This window comes from Papio anubis, chromosome 16 (assembly GCF_008728515.1).
Source record: "Papio anubis isolate 15944 chromosome 16, Panubis1.0, whole genome shotgun sequence".
NCBI lineage: Eukaryota > Metazoa > Chordata > Mammalia > Primates > Cercopithecidae > Papio > Papio anubis.
This window is the reverse complement of record NC_044991.1, coordinates 550208-567368: the sequence shown is the minus strand read 5'-3', so window position 1 is coordinate 567368 and position 17161 is coordinate 550208. Positions and strand designations below refer to the sequence as shown.

The following is a 17161-nucleotide window of genomic DNA, read 5'->3' as shown; positions in this document are numbered from 1 at the left end:
ATCAAGGCAAGGGGAGCAGAGGCAAATGGGGCCTGTAGACAGGTGTCGTCTGCACAGGATTTTGGACTTTTTTTGAGACAGGGTCTTGCTCTATTGCCCAGGCTGGAGTGCAGTGGCACAGTCATGGCTCACTGCATCCTCAACCTCCCACGCTCGGGTGATCCTCCCACCTCAGCCTCCCAAGTAGCTGTTACTACAGGTGTGCACCATCACACCTGGCTAATTTTCTGTAGAGACAGGATTTTGCCGTGTTGCCCAGGTTGGTCTCAATCTCCTGGGCTCAAGTGTTCCGCCCACCTCAACCTCCCAGGTAGTTGAGATCACAGGCGTGTGCCACCACACCTGGCTAATTTGCTTATGATTATTTGTAGAGGCAGTCTCGCTATGTTGGCCAGGCTGGTGCACAGTTTTCAACTTTGGTGCTTGGAGTCCCCTAAATGAAACCTTAAGGGAGTGTATCTCTTCCCTCATTTTTTTAGTTATCTAAGGGTTTTGTTCATCATGTTTTAAACGTGCTTATGACGTAAGTCACAGCATATTATAAATCTTGCCATTTTATTTATTTTTATTTTTTATTATTTTTATTTTTTTATTTTTTTATTTTTTTATTTTTTTTTGAGATGGAGTCTCACTCTGTCGCCCAGGCTGGAGTGCAGTGGCGCAATCTCGGCTCACTGCAAGCTCTGCCTCCCGGGTTCACGCCATTCTCCTGCCTCAGCCTCCCGAGTAGCTGGGACTACAGGTGCCGCCACCACGCCCGGCTCATTTTTTGTATTTTTAGTAAAGACAAGGTTTCACCAAGTTAGCCAGGATGGTCTCCATCTCCTAACTTTGTGATCCACCCGCCTCGGCCTCCCAGAGTGTTGGGATTACAGGCGTGAGCCACCGCGCCTGGCCAAATCTTGCCATTTTAAAGAAAAACAATTTAAACAGCGTTTTCAGTGTATCCAGTGGAACAAAAAATGCCATTACCATGTGATACCATCATCCACTTAGAGGACACCAGCAAGTTGTTCTTTCACAGCTAGAAAGTCTATTTCAATATTCTTTTCCTTGAACTCACATTTCTATTCCACTCCCCCACGTTTGTATCCTAATGCAAAATGTGTTATGTTTGAAAGGTGTGGGCATCTGGGCACAGAACAGGATTTCACCCCCACCTCCTTCACCACCACAGGTGTGTAAGGCCAGTGACGTCGCCGATGTGAAAGCTCTGAGGGCAGAAGGCAGCTCACCCCGACTCCCCACTGGACACCGGGGCGAGGGCTGCTGTGCCAGGCTGAGGACAGCGGGACAGCCCCCAGCCTCCCTGGGAGCAGTGTGTGGGGCAACAACCAGGGCTGCTGTTGGCGTCTGTTACTGTGGCATGGCCTGGCCTGTCCCTACCAAACACATCTCAGCACACCCTGACCAAATACACGCACTGAGGCTTAACATGGGAACAATCTGGCCAATTGTTATTCTTGTGATTATTATAAATACCCAATCAAAATGACATGCATACATATCCAGTTTTAGTAATAAGCATAAAAATAAAATTGAACTGGAAATTTTTTTTCTTTTTTCTTTTTTCTTTTTTTTTTTTGAGATGGAGTTTCACTCTGTTGCCCAGGCTGGAGTGCAGTGGCACAATCTCAGCTCACTGCAAGCTCTGCCTCCTGGATTCAAGCGATTCCCCTGCCTCAGCCTCCTGAGTAGCTGGGATTACAGGCGTATGCCACCATGCCTGGCTAATTTATTTTATTTTATTTTTTTCTTTTTCTTTTTTCGAGATGGAGTCTCACTCTGTCGCCCAGGCTGGAGTGCCGTGGCACGATCTTGGCTCACCGCAACCTCCGCCTCCCAGGTTCAAGCGATTCTCCTGCCTCAGCCTCCCAAGTAGCTGGGACTGCAGGTGCCCACCACTACACCTGGCTAATTTTTTTGTATTTTTAGTAGAGACGGGGTTTCACTGTGTTAGCCAGGATGGTCTCGATCTCCTGACCTCGTGATCCACCCGCCTCAGCCTCCCAAAGTGCTGGGATTACAGGCGTGAGCCACCACGCCTGGCCACCTGGCTAATTTTTGTATTTTTAGTAGAGATGTTGTTTCACCATGTTGGCCAGGCTGGTCTTAAACTCCTGACCTCAAGTGATCCGCCCACCTCAGCCTCCCAAAGTGCTGGGACTACAGGCGTGAGCCACCGCACCTGGCCAGAAATGCATTATTTAATTATCTGTATGGGGCTTATTTGCAAATAATGTCTTCATGCAAAGATATTACTTAGGGCAGAAATGAAAGTTTGTCAGTTTTTTTCCTGTTTTTCATCTTCATGGATATGGAAGCTCAGAAAGCTTGTTCGCTTAAAGAAAGAGATGGGGGCCGGGCGCGGTGGCTCACGCCTGTAATCCCTGCACTTTGGGAGGCTGAGGCGGGCGGATCACGAGGTCAGGAGATCGAGACCATCCTGGCTAACACGGTGAAACCCCGTCTCTACTAAAATACAAAAAATTAGCCGGGCGCGGTGGCGGGCGCCTGTAGTCCCAGCTACGCGGGAGGCTGAGGCAGGAGAATGGCGCGAACCCGGGAGGCGGAGCTTGCAGTGAGCCGAGATGGTGCCACTGCACTCCAGCCTGGGCGACAAAGTGAAGACTCCGTCTCAAAAAAAAGAAAGAGATGGGAATACAAGCTCTGCACAGCACTCACCATCTTCAAGATCCTTCTATGTGTTGAAATCTCATGTTAATGTATCACCAAGAGAAAGAAGCAGCTGCTCCCACAATATGGGGATTTGGGAAGACTGTCCTCCAGTCTGGGCCACCGGAGTGTGAAGACCGCAGGGGTGGACCCTTCACTCCCCCCGCACATCCTCCTGAGGAGGGTAGCAGGCCAGGCAGCCAGGGTGTCATCACGGACCTTTGCTCATGGTTCCACTCACCTGGAATGAAGATGGCAGCCAGGGTGCCGAGTTTGAATCCAGGTCCCGGCTCTGCCACAGGCGTTCCTCTTGTCAAGCGCCCACCACTTCCTGTGCGAGACAGTGACTGGCCAGTGGTGCTCAGTGGCGCTCAACAGGCATGCAAGATCACACCCACTCAACCATCCTTGTTCACTGAAAAGCTGCTGTGGCCCAGATGCTGCCCCAGGCAGGGGGGCAACATGCAAAACAAATGCAGCAGGTGCAGGGGCTCATGCCTGCAATCCCAGTACTGTGGGAGGCCCAGGTGGGGGGTGGGGGGGCTGGGGGGATCAGGAGTTTGAGGCCATCCTGGGCAATATAGTGAGACCCCGTTTCTACAGATAAAAAAAATGTTAAGGTCAGGTGCAGTGGCTTATGCCTATAATCCCAACACTGGGAGGCTGAGGCAGGAGGATCACTTGAGCCCAGGAATTCGAGACCAACCTAGGCAATGTGGCGAAACCCCATCTCTATCAAAGCAATTAGCCAGGTATGGTGGTGCACGCCTGCAGTCCCAGCTACTCAGGAGGCTGAGGTGGGAGGATCCCTTGAGCCCAGGAGACGGAGGTTACAGTGAGCCAAGATCACACCCCTGCACTCCAGCTTGGGCAACAGAGAGACCTTGTCTCAAAAAAATAATAGTAACAATGTAAAGAAGCCAGGCGTGGTGGCATGCATCTATAATGCCAGCTACTTGAGGGATCAAGGTGGGGGAATTGCTTGAGCCCAGGAGTTCAGGGTTGCAGTGAGCTCTGACCAGTGATGCTCAGGGTTTGCACAGACCGTGAACACAAACCGCTAGGAATAAAGAAACTCAAAGTACCTCGAAGCTACACTCCCCACCTCAGAATGGTATATGCTAGAAGGTGGATGGGTCAGAGAGCTGGAAAGAAGATGGTAGATACTAGAAGGTGGATAGGTCTGAGAGCTGGAAAGAAGACAGGGACAGGAAGCTTTTTCACTGATGGTGTGAGCGTGGACTGGTCCAGCACTTCTGGAAAGCATGGAGAGGCACCCGTGCGAAAGCAGAAAGTGCATCTGAAAAACAAAGGCACCCACCCAGCAGCCACACTCAGAGGAGCTGGAACTCACTGCTCTGGGTTATCTGGGAGTGACTGAGTTGCCTGGGGGGTGACTTGGTTATGTGAGGGGTGGCTGGGTTCTCTGGGGTGACGGTTCTCTGGGGGTGACTGGGTTATATGGGATGAGTTATCTGAGGGGTGCCTGGGTTATCCAGGAGATGACTGGTTTATCTGGTTTCCTGAAGGGGACTTGATTATTTGGGGATGATTATTTTATCTGGGATGACTGGGTTATCTGGAGGTGACCGAGTTATCGGGTGAATAGGTTGTGTGAGAGGTGCCTGGGGAGATTAGTTTATCTGGCAGTGACTGGGTTATCTGCTAGGGGTGATTTATCTGGAGGTGCCTGGGTTATTTGGGGTGACTGGGTTTATCTGGGGTGACTGGGTGGTTGGGTGCTGGGATTGGATATAGCTGAACTGTCTGCCTTAGGATGAAGTTTGCTGGAAGCCATGGGCGGGCATCCCTCAGAAACATGCAAGGATCTCTAAAAGCACAGACAGCGTGAAAGCTCAAAGCAGACACACATCCCCTCTGCAGCCGAGGGAGGCAGGGGGACCTCCTGGTTTGCTCACAGCAGTGGCCGGCCTGCGAACACTGGGGCTCAAAATACATTTTTGGAATGAATTATTGAATGAACTTAAAACTCCAATCACGCTGAATCTTTTATATGAAAGATTGTGCACGTACGTCCTGGTATAGTGGGAAGGGGACCTGCACAAGGGAAAACCGCTGCCCCAAAGAGGACCCTGTGGGCGGGGACCACGCGGGATGCACCCGCGCCTGAAGCCAGACTCCCGGCTCCCCAAGGGAGAACAGAACGGAGGGCGGGGCTGCGGGGAGCGGAGGGGATGAAGGTCAGGGAGGCGGCGGGGACCCCCTGAGCTGGCACAGGCCCTGGGAACGCCTGAGGAACAGGGGACGGGATGGGGCGTGTGGGGGAGGAGGTGCGGGCTGCAGAAGCGGGGTCCCCGCGGCGGTGATGGGGTCACTCACGGCGGCGGGACTGGGGGGACTGGGGGGGTCAGGTGGGGGCGGGGAGATGCCCTCATTGTCCGCGCACGGGCGCCCGAGCCCGGGGAAGAGGGCGCCGGCCTCCCCACCCGTGGCCGCAGCACCCCAGGAGCGCGGGAGCTTCTGGGCCCACAGCGGGGCGCGGCCGGGGCAGGTGGGGGCCCCGGGCGAGGAAGCCCCTTCTGCGTCCTGGGCTGGGCGAAGAGCCCTGCGGTGCGGCGGGGGCAGCCCCAGCGCGCGCCCGGTCCTCAAGTCGCCACCGAGCGGCGCCCCCGTCCCGGCCCGGAGCCCCGCAGGGCCGCCCCCACCCCTGCCCACCCTCCCGCGGGCCGGGGCCGCCCCCACCCAGCCACCCCGCGTTCCCAGGAAGACGGACCGGTCATTACTCATTCATTTCATTTCATTTAAATATTTTCTGCAAAGTCATCGCCCGCGCCGCATCTGCGTTGGTGGGGCAGCGGGCGGCGCTCGCCGCGGAGTCGCCGCAGAGGTGCCCAGCCCCTCCCCGCGGCGGAGCGGGCCGGTCTCCCAGACAGGCACAGCAGCCGCCGCCCGGGCGCCCGGGTTGGTCCGCCCGCCGCCCCCGCCGGAGGCACGCGCCAGGCGGGGCTGGGCTGCGGCGGAGGCGGGCGGCTCCTGTGCCCCCCACCCCCGCGCCGGCCCGGGCCGCCCGACCCCTGCCCCCGGGGGCGGCGGCGGAGAGCCCCCCAAACCCCGGGCCAGCGGCTCCGCGCCCGGCCAGCCCTGCCTCTGCCCCCGCGCCTCCAGCCACCCCATCCCCTGAGCACCCTGCCTGGTCCTGGCGTCCCCTGCCACCTCCTCCCGCGCCCCCCTGTCCCCATCCCTGTCCTGGTCCCGCGCCCTCACGCCCCCGATCCCCGCCCCCAGCCAGGCGTCCCTCCCGCCCGCGCCCCCCTCGCCGGGCCCCGCCCCGCGCCCCCCGCCCCGCCCGCGCCCCCCTGCCGGGCCGCGCCCCCCGCCCCCCATGCACCACCTCCTGGAGCAGTCGGCGGACATGGCGACCGCGCTGCTGGCGGGAGAGAAGCTGCGGGAGCTGATCCTGCCGGGCGCGCAGGACGACAAGGCGGGCGCGCTGGCCGCGCTGCTTCTGCAGCTGAAGCTGGAGCTGCCGTTCGACCGCGTGGTCACCATCGGCACCGTGCTGGTGCCCATCCTGCTGGTCACCCTGGTCTTCACCAAGAACTTCGCAGGTGAGGCCGGCGGCCGGGGCGCGGGGCGCGGGCAGGGGGCCGTCCGCAGGTGTCCGGGCGCTGGCGCTTCCCGCGTCCCCGGCGGCTCCGTCCAGCCGCGCCCACCGTGACCTGGCTGCGTCCGCGGCGTCCCAGGCACCTTCCACAGCCGCCCCCATCCTCGCAGGTGTGGCTGGTCGCTGGTCGCCCAGACCCCTCGTCTCTATTTTATTGTTGTTCTTCCTTCCATTCGTCCGCCCATGAGCTGCGGGTGGGACTAGGCCTGTCTGGACCCAGGGGTCCCAAATGTCACAAGACATGGGGTCTGGTTTGGAGAATGTCACAAGCAGCATCTGAGGGGGTGCGGGGTGGCCAGGTGGGGACCAGGAAAGGCCGGGACGGGTGTTGAGAGCAGAGAGCTGATTACAGGGGCTGGTGGAGCTGCCGGGCAGGGTCCCCGGGCTGGACTTGGGTGGAAGGAGGGCAGAGTGAGTCTCTGAGAGGCCCAGGCCTTCCACCCCTGCGGCGGCCCGAGGCCTATCCTGGGGCACTGGTGGCCTCTGAAGGTCTGAAGCAGGGGAGCTAGCACAGGGCAGGGCCACGTGTCAGAGCAGGGAGCCTGGAGCTCCTGCATGGAGATGGGAGCTGGACCAGGGCAGGGACCCGGGCTGGTTAGATCAGGACCAGTGAGGGCAGCTGAAGCCACCCAGGCGAGGCAGGAAGATGGACAGAGCAGCCAGCCTGCCTGTGAGCCTCTGCGGGGTGGGGTTGTGGTGCCTCTGCCCTCCCCAAGGAGTGGGGCGAGACAGGTGGAGCCGAGAACTTCCTCCCCTGGGGTCTGGGCCAAAGCAAGGGGGATCAGGGTCTCCTGGCCTGTGTGGCCCAGAGGGGCCAGTCTGCAGCAGGGAGGGGTGCTGGGGCCCTGGGGCCCTCTCTTCTGCAGCCTCCAAACCTTGGCGGACCCTGCCTTAGCACTGGTGCTTCCCGAATCTCGCAGGTGACTCCTTAAGGAGTCACCAGGCCTGAGGGTGGACATTGGCCAGGCTGTCTGGTCCCACCCAGGGGCGGAGGAGGGCTCTGCTGGTCTCCTCTTGGACACTGGAGCCCAGACGCCAGGGATTAGAGGACCCCTGGGGTGGGCGCACAGCACACACTGAAGAGCAGGGAGCCCGGGCGTGCGGGGGCCTTGGGGCAGGCCCAGCATGTCCAGGCGCCATGTGTGTTCTCTGTGTTTGTGGCAATAAAGTACCACAAACTAGGCAGTTTCAAATAGCAGACATTTATCTCTCATGGTTCCGGAGGCCAAAAGTCCAAACTCAAGGTGTCGGCAGGGCCCTGCTCCCTCCAAAGCTCTAGGCAAGGGACCTTCCAGCCTCGTGCTGACCTGTGCACCTTGGCTCATGGCCACCTCACCTAGTCTCTGCCTCTGTCTTCTCATGGGCTTCTTCCCTCCCTGTCTGTGTCCAAATTTCCTTTTTCTTTTTCTTTCTTTTTTTTTTTTTTTTTTTTTTTGAGACAGCGTCTTGATATGTCGCCCAGGCTGGAGTGCTGTGGTACGATCTGCAACCTCCACCTCTCAGGCTCAGGTGATCCTCCTGCCTCAGCCTCCAGCCTGGGACCACAGGCATTCAACACCACACCCAGCTAATTTTTGTGCCATGTTCTCCAGACTGGTCTCGAACTCCTGGGCTCAAGTGATCCTCCCACTTCAGCTTCCCAAAGTGCTGGGACTACAGGCGTGAGCCACTGTGCCCTTTTTTTGAGACTAAGTCTTGCTCTATCACCCAGGCTGGAGTGCAGTGGTGCGATGTCGGCTCACTGCAAGCTTCGCCTCCCAGGTTCAAGCGATTCTCCTGCCTCAGCTTCCCAAGTAGCTGGGACTGCAGGCACCCGCCACCACGCCCGGCTCATTTTTGTATTTTTAGTAGAGACGGGGTTTGGCCATGTTGGCCAGGCTGGTCTCGAACTCCTGACCTCAGGTGATCCGCCCACCTCGGCCTCCCAAAGTGCTGGCATTACAGGCGTGAACTACTACCCCCGGCCCAACTTTCTTCTTTAAAACGGAAAGGAAGCGAGTGCTCTGCCCCCGAGCACCCTCCCGGGAGCCTATGGGCTGGTTCCTCTTTTTGGCCTCAGCATCCTTGGTGGGCCGAGCGCAGCCCCGCAGCCCTTGATGCCGCAGGGCAGGGTTGGGCCTGAGGGCCCGTGTGGCCAGCTGCTGTCTCGGGATGCGGCACCCTCGAAGGTTGAGGGCCAAATCCCAGGGTCTCCAGGGTGGGCCGGGGAAGGCTGTTGGCCCCCTCAGCCTGCAGAGACTGGAGAATGTAGCAGGTGCACAGCCACCACCAGGATTAGCTTCCTATGGTTGCTGGAACAAACCTACAGGTCAGAAACCAGATGCGAGTCTCATGGGGCTAAAACGACCGTGTCAGCAGGGCTGGCTCCAGGGGGAATCCACTTTCCGCCTTCTCCGGCCTCCGGAGGCCTCCACATTCCTGGCCTTGCAGCCCTTCCTGCGTCCTGAGAGCCGGCCGCGTGGCATCCTCTCTCCCACCTCCGCTTCTGTCCTCACATCCCCTCCCTGACTCTGACCCTCTTAGAGGAAACCTGCAGTTGCCGCCCACCAAGACCCCCAACCTAGGCATGTCTGCAAAGTCCTCGTGAACTGGGAAACGTGACACCGCCACAGGCTCCAGGGTTGGGATGTGGCATCTTTGGGGGCCATGAATCTGCTCACTGCAGACCCCGTGTGGAGGTCTGTAAGGCCAGGGGAATCGGGGAAGAGCCAGGGCCTGGCCTGGGCCGAGGGCTTTGAGGATGAGGCAATGGTCTGAGATGACTAGACAGGGTTTGGCCAGCAGACAGGAGGAGCCTGTGCAGAGCCAGGGGCTCCTGGAGAGGTGTCCCCACTCCCCAGGTGGGAGAGGCTGTCGGGAGGGACCCAGCTTCACCCTTGGGGGTCACCTTGGGGCCATGTGCAGCCCAGACCGCAGGGGTGGGCTGGAGACAAGCTTGGGGATGGCAGAACCGAGGAAGGGCACAACTGGGGGAGGGCCGGGAGGCTGGGCTGTGGCCTGGGGCCCTGTGGACAGCATTCCAAATATGGGAATATGGGCCGTGGTGGGGTGCGCTCAGACACCCATTCAGAGGTGCTCCAGGCAGCACCAGGCCCCTGGCTGCCAACTCTGACATTGTCACTGGGGCTCTGAGGACTTGGTGTCACAGGCTTCTTGGCTGGGAAGCCAGTGTTCTCTCTTGGGGCATAGCTGGCATGACCGGGGTCCACACAGCAGTGTCTCCTGATAAAGGGGCCCCTGGCGGCGGCTCTGTCTGCCCTGTCGGATGGGCCAGGCCTTCCTGCCTCTCATTTGGACACCTGCACTGGCCAAGGCAGGGTCCCACCGTCCCTGGGAAGTCCCAGAGCAGGGCCTCAGGCAAAGGACCTGTGGCAATTGCTGTGTGTGGGATGGGCCCATGAATTTGGGCTCAGTAGCCCCTCTCTGCTGCTCCATCCCCAGTCAGGCCAGCACCCCCGGCCCTGGCAGCCCCTGCTGGAAGCTGCGGCAGCATCCACCGGGAGAGGCCCAGCTGTCGGCACAGCTCTGAGTCCATCAGGACCTGCTAAGGCTGCCAGGAGCACCCTGCGCTCTGCAGGTGCAGCAGGTCCAGGGAGGAGGGAGGCCTTGCTGGACATGCCTTGGGGCCCCCAAAGGGCTGGGCCGCTCACCTGCCGTGAGTCAGGGCAGTATCCTTGGTCGAGCAGATGAGGAAACTCAGGTCAGAGTGACAAGCAGGACTTGTCTTGCTCTTGCTGCCGCCATCCTGCAGGGAGACAGTAACAGGAGTGAGGAGTTCGGGTCCAAGTGAGGCTCCACACAGTGGGGGCAGCTCGCCAGACATGTGGCGCAGTGTGGGGCCCCTGCTTTCATTCACCCTGGAGGAGGCCAGGCCGTCCCCTGCCCCAGAGACAAGGAGCCCTCCTTCCAGTCTCCCTGCGGCCCCACTGGAGTCTGGGCCAGGGGTTCTGGGGCCTCTCCCCACCCATGTTGGCCACACATGCCCAGCAAGGGTGGCTGCCAGGGATGGGCCCAGCTCAGGACGGGACACAAACCTGTCCCTGTTCTCTTCCCCAGGGTGGACGCTCTTCTCTGGCTCCTGGGATTGGCTGTGAGAACAAAACATAAGTAAATAAAATGTGCCATTTTCTCAACCAAGAGAGTGGATTCCTTTGCCTTGTCCGGTTTGCTCTTCTCTGAGTCCAGCTCAATGTCCCCACCGAGGACTCGGGCCTCAGGTCCCAGCTTTTCCTGCCTCTTCCCAGGTCCCCCCCCCAAACCCTCTGGAGTCCCCAGGACCCTCAGGGGGATCCGATGACTCATGGGAGCCCTGCCTTAGGGGTTGTCCTCAAACCCTCCCTGAGCAGACTGTCCAGACTGGTGGATGTGCCTCGGTGGTGATACGATGGCAGCCAGGAGCTCCATGTGCGGTCCGAGGGGCTCGTTGCTGAGCTGGGTTCAGGGCTGGAGGTGCCCAGCTGTGTCACCAGCCGTCTTGCCCAGCCCCCAGGCCCCTGTGGGGCGTCAGCAGTGAATGCCACTCTTCTCAGAGTGGGCGGAGTCTCTAATCTGCCTCGCTTTCCGACCCTCATTCAGGCCTCGGCACAGACGGACAGGCCTGTCCCTGTTGCTTCTGGTCTGTGGGGAGGGGATTGTGCTGATGTGGGTCCTGCCCTGGGGCTGCTCTTTGGGGCTGGGAGACAAGGCCAAGGCTGGCGTGGGCCCCGTCGCATGTGCTGTGTGAAGGGCTCAGCCTGGACAGACGGCACAGTGGCTGGAGGCCCCCAGGCTTTGAGCCTTCCTGGGAAACATTAGCAAGATCCCAGGCGCTCAGACCCCACACTGAGCCAAGGCGCGAGTGTCCTGAATGCTTTTACTGCCGTGTGTGCCATTGTCACCTGCAGGCAGAGACACGCTCTTGAGGGAAAACACAGAGTTCAGTAACTACCATTTGCCTGCAGTTCGAGGGACCCCCTCTTTTCAATTTTAGCAGGAGATACCGCAGTCCAGCAGGTGACATCCCCAACCAGCCCCACCTGGTGTCCGGGGTCCCCAGGCTGGCCAGTCCCCAGAACAGTGGGTCTTAGGGAGGTGCCCCTCACCCGCAAGGGTGGGCAGAGCCCATACTGGCTTCCCAGTGCTGTAGAAACCACCCTGCCAGCTAGCAGCACCTGAGCCAACCGCCTTCCTCCCAGGGGAGCACCGGGCTGTACATGGCCCATGGCTGGGACCTGGTTTGGGTCCGGCTGTGTGGATAGAAGAGGGGCCCTGGCTGGGAGTCCCGACCTGCCTTGGTCCTCTCTGGGATTTGGTTTCGCCTTGTGCACACAGTCCTTGTGACATTTGGAGAGGTGCGCGGCTCAGGTGGTTTCGCAGGCGGTCATGGCTTCAACCTGCAGGTGCCTCCCAGCTGACCTCGTGGGGGTATTCAGGGCCAGACCCCCCACCACCGTGGTGGGGGAGGGGGTGGGGTTCATTTGGGGAACCACAGGCGCTGTGTGGGAGGAGGCTGGAGAGGCTCCTGGGAGGGGTTTGGCAGGGACGTGGTCAGGTCCAGCCCGGTTTCTTCAGCCCAGCCCGAGCCACCTCCCCGCCCCAGCCCGTGTCTCCTCTTTGCCCCCAGAGGAACCCATTTACTGTTACACCCCGCACAACTTCACGCGCGACCAGGCGCTGTACGCCCGCGGCTACTGCTGGACGGAGCTGCGGGACGCGCTGCCCGGCGTGGACGCCAGCCTGTGGCCGTCGCTGTTTGAGCACAAGTTCCTGCCCTACGCGCTGCTGGCCTTCGCCGCCATCATGTACGTGCCCGCGCTGGGCTGGGAGTTCCTGGCCTCCACGCGCCTCACCTCCGAGCTCAACTTCCTGCTGCAGGAGATCGACAACTGCTACCACCGGGCGGCCGAGGGCCGCGCGCCCAAGATCGAGAAGCAGATCCAGTCCAAGGGCCCGGGCATCACGGAGCGCGAAAAGCGCGAGATCATCGAGAACGCGGAGAAGGAGAAGAGCCCGGAGCAGAACCTGTTCGAGAAGTACCTGGAGCGCCGCGGCCGCAGCAACTTCCTGGCCAAGCTGTACCTGGCGCGGCACGTGCTGATCCTGCTGCTGAGCGCCGTGCCCATCTCCTACCTGTGCACCTACTACGCCACGCAGAAGCAGAACGAGTTCACCTGCGCGCTGGGCGCGTCCCCGGACGGGGCGGCAGGTGCGGGGCCCGCGGTGCGCGTGAGCTGCAAGCTCCCGTCCGTGCAGCTGCAGCGCATCATCGCGGGCGTGGACATCGTGCTGCTGTGCGTCATGAACCTCATCATCCTCGTCAACCTCATCCACCTCTTCATCTTCCGCAAGAGCAACTTCATCTTCGACAAGCTGCACAAAGTGGGCATCAAGACGCGCCGGCAGTGGCGCCGCTCGCAGTTCTGCGACATCAACATCCTGGCCATGTTCTGCAACGAGAACCGCGACCACATCAAGTCGCTCAACCGCCTGGACTTCATCACCAACGAGAGTGACCTCATGTACGACAACGTGGTCCGGCAGCTGCTGGCGGCGCTGGCGCAGTCCAACCACGACGCCACCCCCACGGTGCGCGACTCGGGGGTGCAGACCGTGGACCCCAGCGCCAACCCCGCCGAGCCCGACGGCGCCGCCGAGCCGCCCGTGGTCAAGCGGCCGCGCAAGAAGATGAAGTGGATCCCCACCAGCAACCCGCTGCCGCAGCCCTTCAAGGAGCCGCTGGCCATCATGCGCGTGGAGAACAGCAAGGCGGAGAAACCGAAGCCCGCGCGCAGGAAGACGGCCACGGACACGCTGATAGCGCCGCTGCTGGACCGCTCCACCCACCACTACAAGGGCGGAGGAGGCGACCCAGGCCCAGGCCCTGCCCCCGCGCCCGCCCCGCCGCCCGCCCCCGACAAGAAGCACGCGCGCCACTTCTCCCTGGACGTGCACCCCTACATCCTCGGCACCAAGAAGGCCAAGCCCGAGGCGGTGCCCGCCGCCCTGCCCGCCTCCCGGAGCCAGGAGGGGGGCTTCCTGTCCCAGGCGGAGGACTGTGGGCTGGGCCTGGCCCCGGCGCCCACCAAAGGTAGGGGCCGGGCTGGGGACTGGGGACGGAGGACTGGGGATGGGAGAGGCGCCTACAGCCACAGCGGCCCACGGGAGCCTGCCCAGGGCGCTAGGGAAGGGAGGGGGCCTGGTTTGAGGCCCCCTCAAAGGGGGAAGGGAGGAGGCCAAGGTTTGAACCATCTGCATCAAACGGACTCTTGTCAAGGTGAGCCTCAGGCCAGGCAGGGCCCTGGAGACCCCCCGGAGGCAGGTGGGGAGGAGGCAGGCTGGGAGGGAGGCGCTCCTGGTCAGCTTCCTGGAGCTCCGCGTGCACGGTGGAGCCAAGTTCCTCGGGTGAGGAAATTCCACCGACGGCACTGCGGCTCCGGGACAGTGGGGCGGGGGGTGTGCCCAGGCCGGCTGCTGTGTGCAGGGGCGTCCAGGCCCAGCACCTCCAGGGCCCTTCAGAGCCGTGAGCCCTGCTCCCCCGCCAGCCTGCACTGGGTGGGCGCTGAGAGGGGCGCAGTGGCGGCTGGTGTGAGATATCTGTGCTCTTGGCTGTTTGCAGATGCTCCGCTCCCCGAGAAGGAAATCCCGTACCCCGCAGAGCCAGCCCGGGCAGGACTTCCCTCGGGGGGCCCGTTCCACGTCCGCTCACCTCCCGCCGCGCCTGCTGTGGCCCCTCTGACACCAGCCAGCCTGGGCAAGGCGGAGCCCCTCACCATCCTGAGCCGAAACGCCACGCACCCGCTGCTACACATCAACACGCTGTACGAGGCCCGGGAGGAGGAGGAAGGGGGCCCCCGCCTGCCGCAGGACGTGGGGGACCTCATCGCCATCCCTGCCCCGCAGCAGATCCTCATCGCCACCTTCGACGAGCCGAGAACGGTCGTGAGCACTGTGGAGTTTTGAGGGATGGCACCGCCCAGGCCGTCAGAGCCCCTCCAGATGCCTCCCGGCGGACACCAGCCCTGCGTGGACGTGGCCTCTGCTTCGACCGCACTGCCCACATCCCCAACCTCCGTCCGCATGCCTGGGGCCCCCACCCCACCCACTCCACAGGGGAACCCGCCCCGACGGCATCGCCAGGCACTGGCTGGGGTGGGAAAAGGTGGCCCCCTGGAGCCGGTGGCCAGGAAGGCTGAAGCCGGCCTCCCATGCTCCTGCATCAGGCGCCCAGCCGTGGGTGGGGGCCTCCAGATGAAGAGTTTATTTTTGTAGTCCGTTTCGTCCTGGCCCCGGGCTGTGGCGGGACAGCCCAGCTCCCCCAGCCCAGAGCCAGGGAAGAGGAAGGTGGAGCCGGTCCCACCAGTGGGGTGGCCACGCCCATGGGGTCACGTGCTCAGGGGTCACCCCCTGCAGGGACCTGATGCCCTCGGGTGGGAGGGACCGAGGTCCACCCTCGGGTCAAAGATCAACATGCACTTTCTCGTTGTCGCCTGACATACATTTTATTTTACTAAGACTGCTGTACCGAACAAGCATATTTATCATCAGGAGACTTAGGATGGGTTTAAAGCAGGATGGTGTGTGTGTGTGAACGGGCATGAGCAGAGGTGGGCGTGAGCAAGCGGGTGTGTATGTACGAGTCTGCACGTGTGTGCATGTGCACAGAGGGTGTGGTGCCAGCTTGGGTGGGATTGTGTGTGAGCAGGCGGGTGAGTGAGCGAGTGCACGCTGGCGCGTGGCCCATGTATGAGGAGGGAAGCAGCCCAACGCAATAACCACGTCCCCCAGCCGGGCCCCCTGCCGTGGCTGAGGCCACACGGCTTCCTGTGGGAGCCCCGGCTGGCACCCGGCTGGTCCCACCCCGAATACCTCAGCCGTGGAGGCCATGTGATGCAGAATTAACAAGGTAGCACCGAGCATATCAATAAATATTATTCTGATAACCGCCTGTGCTCGGCCGGGGACTTCGCCTCCCTCCACACCCGTCCCCTGACTCGGCGCCTCTCGTGGGGGTGCTGGGGGACGTGGGGCAGGGGCCGCCTTCAAACGCGTGGTGGGGGCCCCTCTGCACCCACAGCAGGTGTCACACTTGGAGCAGGACATGCCCTGGACTCAGGCTGTGGGCACGGAGGCGATTCAGCTGTGGCCTGAAGCCCTTGGGCACACAGGCTTGGGAGACGAATGCATGACCCCCTTAGTCTTCCTGCTCCTGCAGGGGAGTGAGGAGGGAGAGTGTGAGGCACCCTCTAGGTGAACAGAGGGCTGGCAGGATCCAGGAAGGCTTCCTGGAGGAGGTGCCCTCAGTGTGGTCTGGGATGCTCAAAACAACATGGAGGTCCTGTGCAGGCGCCTTTGCTGGGGCCAGGACTCCATGGAACAAGGCTGGTCCCATGGGTGCACCATGGAGCCACGTGCCCTGTAGACCCCAGCAGGTGACCCTGAGAGTCTGAACAGAGGCTCCTTGAAGACAGGTGGCTGGGCAGCGAGGCTAGAACCCCATGGGGGCTGGAGTGGGGTCGGTGGTGTAGACCACTAATTGCAAGGGTGGGCGCTGCTGAGATCAGAACGGTCTCACCTCCCGCCTGGCCTGGGTTTCCTGGAAGCCCCATCGCCAGGCCCCTCCTGGAGCAGCCCTGAGTGGGCAGGGCAGGGCTCCCCGGGTTCCCAGGAGTCAGGAGGAAGGGTCTCTCCAGGGTGTGGCCCCCACAGCCAGGGCCTAGTGTGAGACACACGGGGACACAAGCTGGAGGGTGTATCTCGCCCTCCACATTAAAACGGAGGTTTTTATACTCTTCTGGGCTGGCGAGGCCTCTTGCCATTAAAAGAGCTGGGCCAGGCGCCAGGGCATACGCCTGTCATGGGAGGCTGAGGTGGGAGGATCACTTGAGGACAGGATTCGAGGCTGCAGTGAGCCATGATTGCGCGACTGCACTCCAGCCTGGGCGACTCCACGAGACCCTGTCTCTAAAAAAAAAAATAAAAAATTTACTCAGATACCCCGTGCCACCCAGGGCCACGCAGGAGGGCACCGGATTGTCACAGACACAGGCAATGGGGGGAAGCGTGGGCAGGGCCTTCACCGTGACTCCACCAAAGGAACGAGTGGGGTGGGGTCACAGGCTCGGGACTCCAGAGTGGACACCCTGGTGGGTGCTGGGCAGGGGCTGCCCCTGGCTGCCGGGTACGTAGCCCAGGGCGATAAGGGCAGGGGGATAGGGTCTAGTGTGTGAGAGCCCACGGAGGAGGCCTGGAGGGGGTGTGGGCCCTGAACCCAGGAGCTTGCACAGGAAGTTGTTTGCTGACAAATCGGTGGGCCCTAGGAGAGGCAGTCTCACCAGGGCCAGCAAGGCGCCGGAGGTCAAAGCAACGAAGCAGAAAATAAAAGGCACAGTTTGGCCGGGCGTGGTGGCTCACACTTGTAATCCCAGCACTTTGGGAGGCTGAGGTGGGCAGATCATCAGGTCAGGAGTTTGAGACCAGTCTGGCCAACATAGTAACACCCTGTCTTTACTAAAAATACAAAAATTAGCCGGGCGTGGTGGTGTGCACCTGTAATCTCAGCTACTCAGGAGGCTGAGGCAGAAGAATCGCTGGAACCCAGAAGGTGGAGGTTGCAGTGAGCCAAGATCGTGCCGCTGCACTCCAGCAGCATGGGCGACAGAGCGAGATTCCGTCTCAAAAAAAAAAAAAAAAAACGCAGTTCTTCATGCTCACCTAACTCGGGACACCTCCCCAGACTGCACACCCATGTGCCCAGCATTCCCACAGATGCCAGCCCAGGCCAGCCTGGTTGTGCAGGGAGGGCTGAGCCCTGGGCCTTGGCAGTATCGCCTTGGTCCTGCACCCACAGACCAGCTCAGTGGCGAGGGTGGACAGGACATGGCA

The 17161-nt window shown here is 61.1% G+C and overlaps 1 protein-coding gene across 1 annotated transcript; it reads left to right on the top strand.

Moving 5' to 3' along the window:
• Positions 1–5991: 5991 nt before the first annotated feature.
• On the top strand, positions 5992–15219 carry PANX2 (pannexin 2). Its single transcript, XM_003905735.4, has 3 exons — positions 5992–6245; positions 11904–13367; positions 13896–15219. The coding sequence occupies exons 1-3, from the start codon at positions 6020–6022 to the stop codon at positions 14237–14239; spliced, it is 2034 nt and encodes a 677-aa protein (XP_003905784.1). The 5' UTR covers positions 5992–6019; the 3' UTR covers positions 14240–15219.
• The last annotated feature ends 1942 nt before the right edge of the window (positions 15220–17161 follow it).

Excerpts from the sequence above, each read along its gene's own strand:
- PANX2 (XM_003905735.4), top strand. The coding sequence starts at position 6,020 with ATGCACCACCTCCTGGAGCAGTCGGCGGACATGGCGACCGCGCTGCTG. Across the intron at positions 6,246-11,903 it reads CTTCACCAAGAACTTCGCAG|AGGAACCCATTTACTGTTAC; the intron begins GTGAGGCCGGCG and ends CTTTGCCCCCAG. Across the intron at positions 13,368-13,895 it reads GGCCCCGGCGCCCACCAAAG|ATGCTCCGCTCCCCGAGAAG; the intron begins GTAGGGGCCGGG and ends GGCTGTTTGCAG.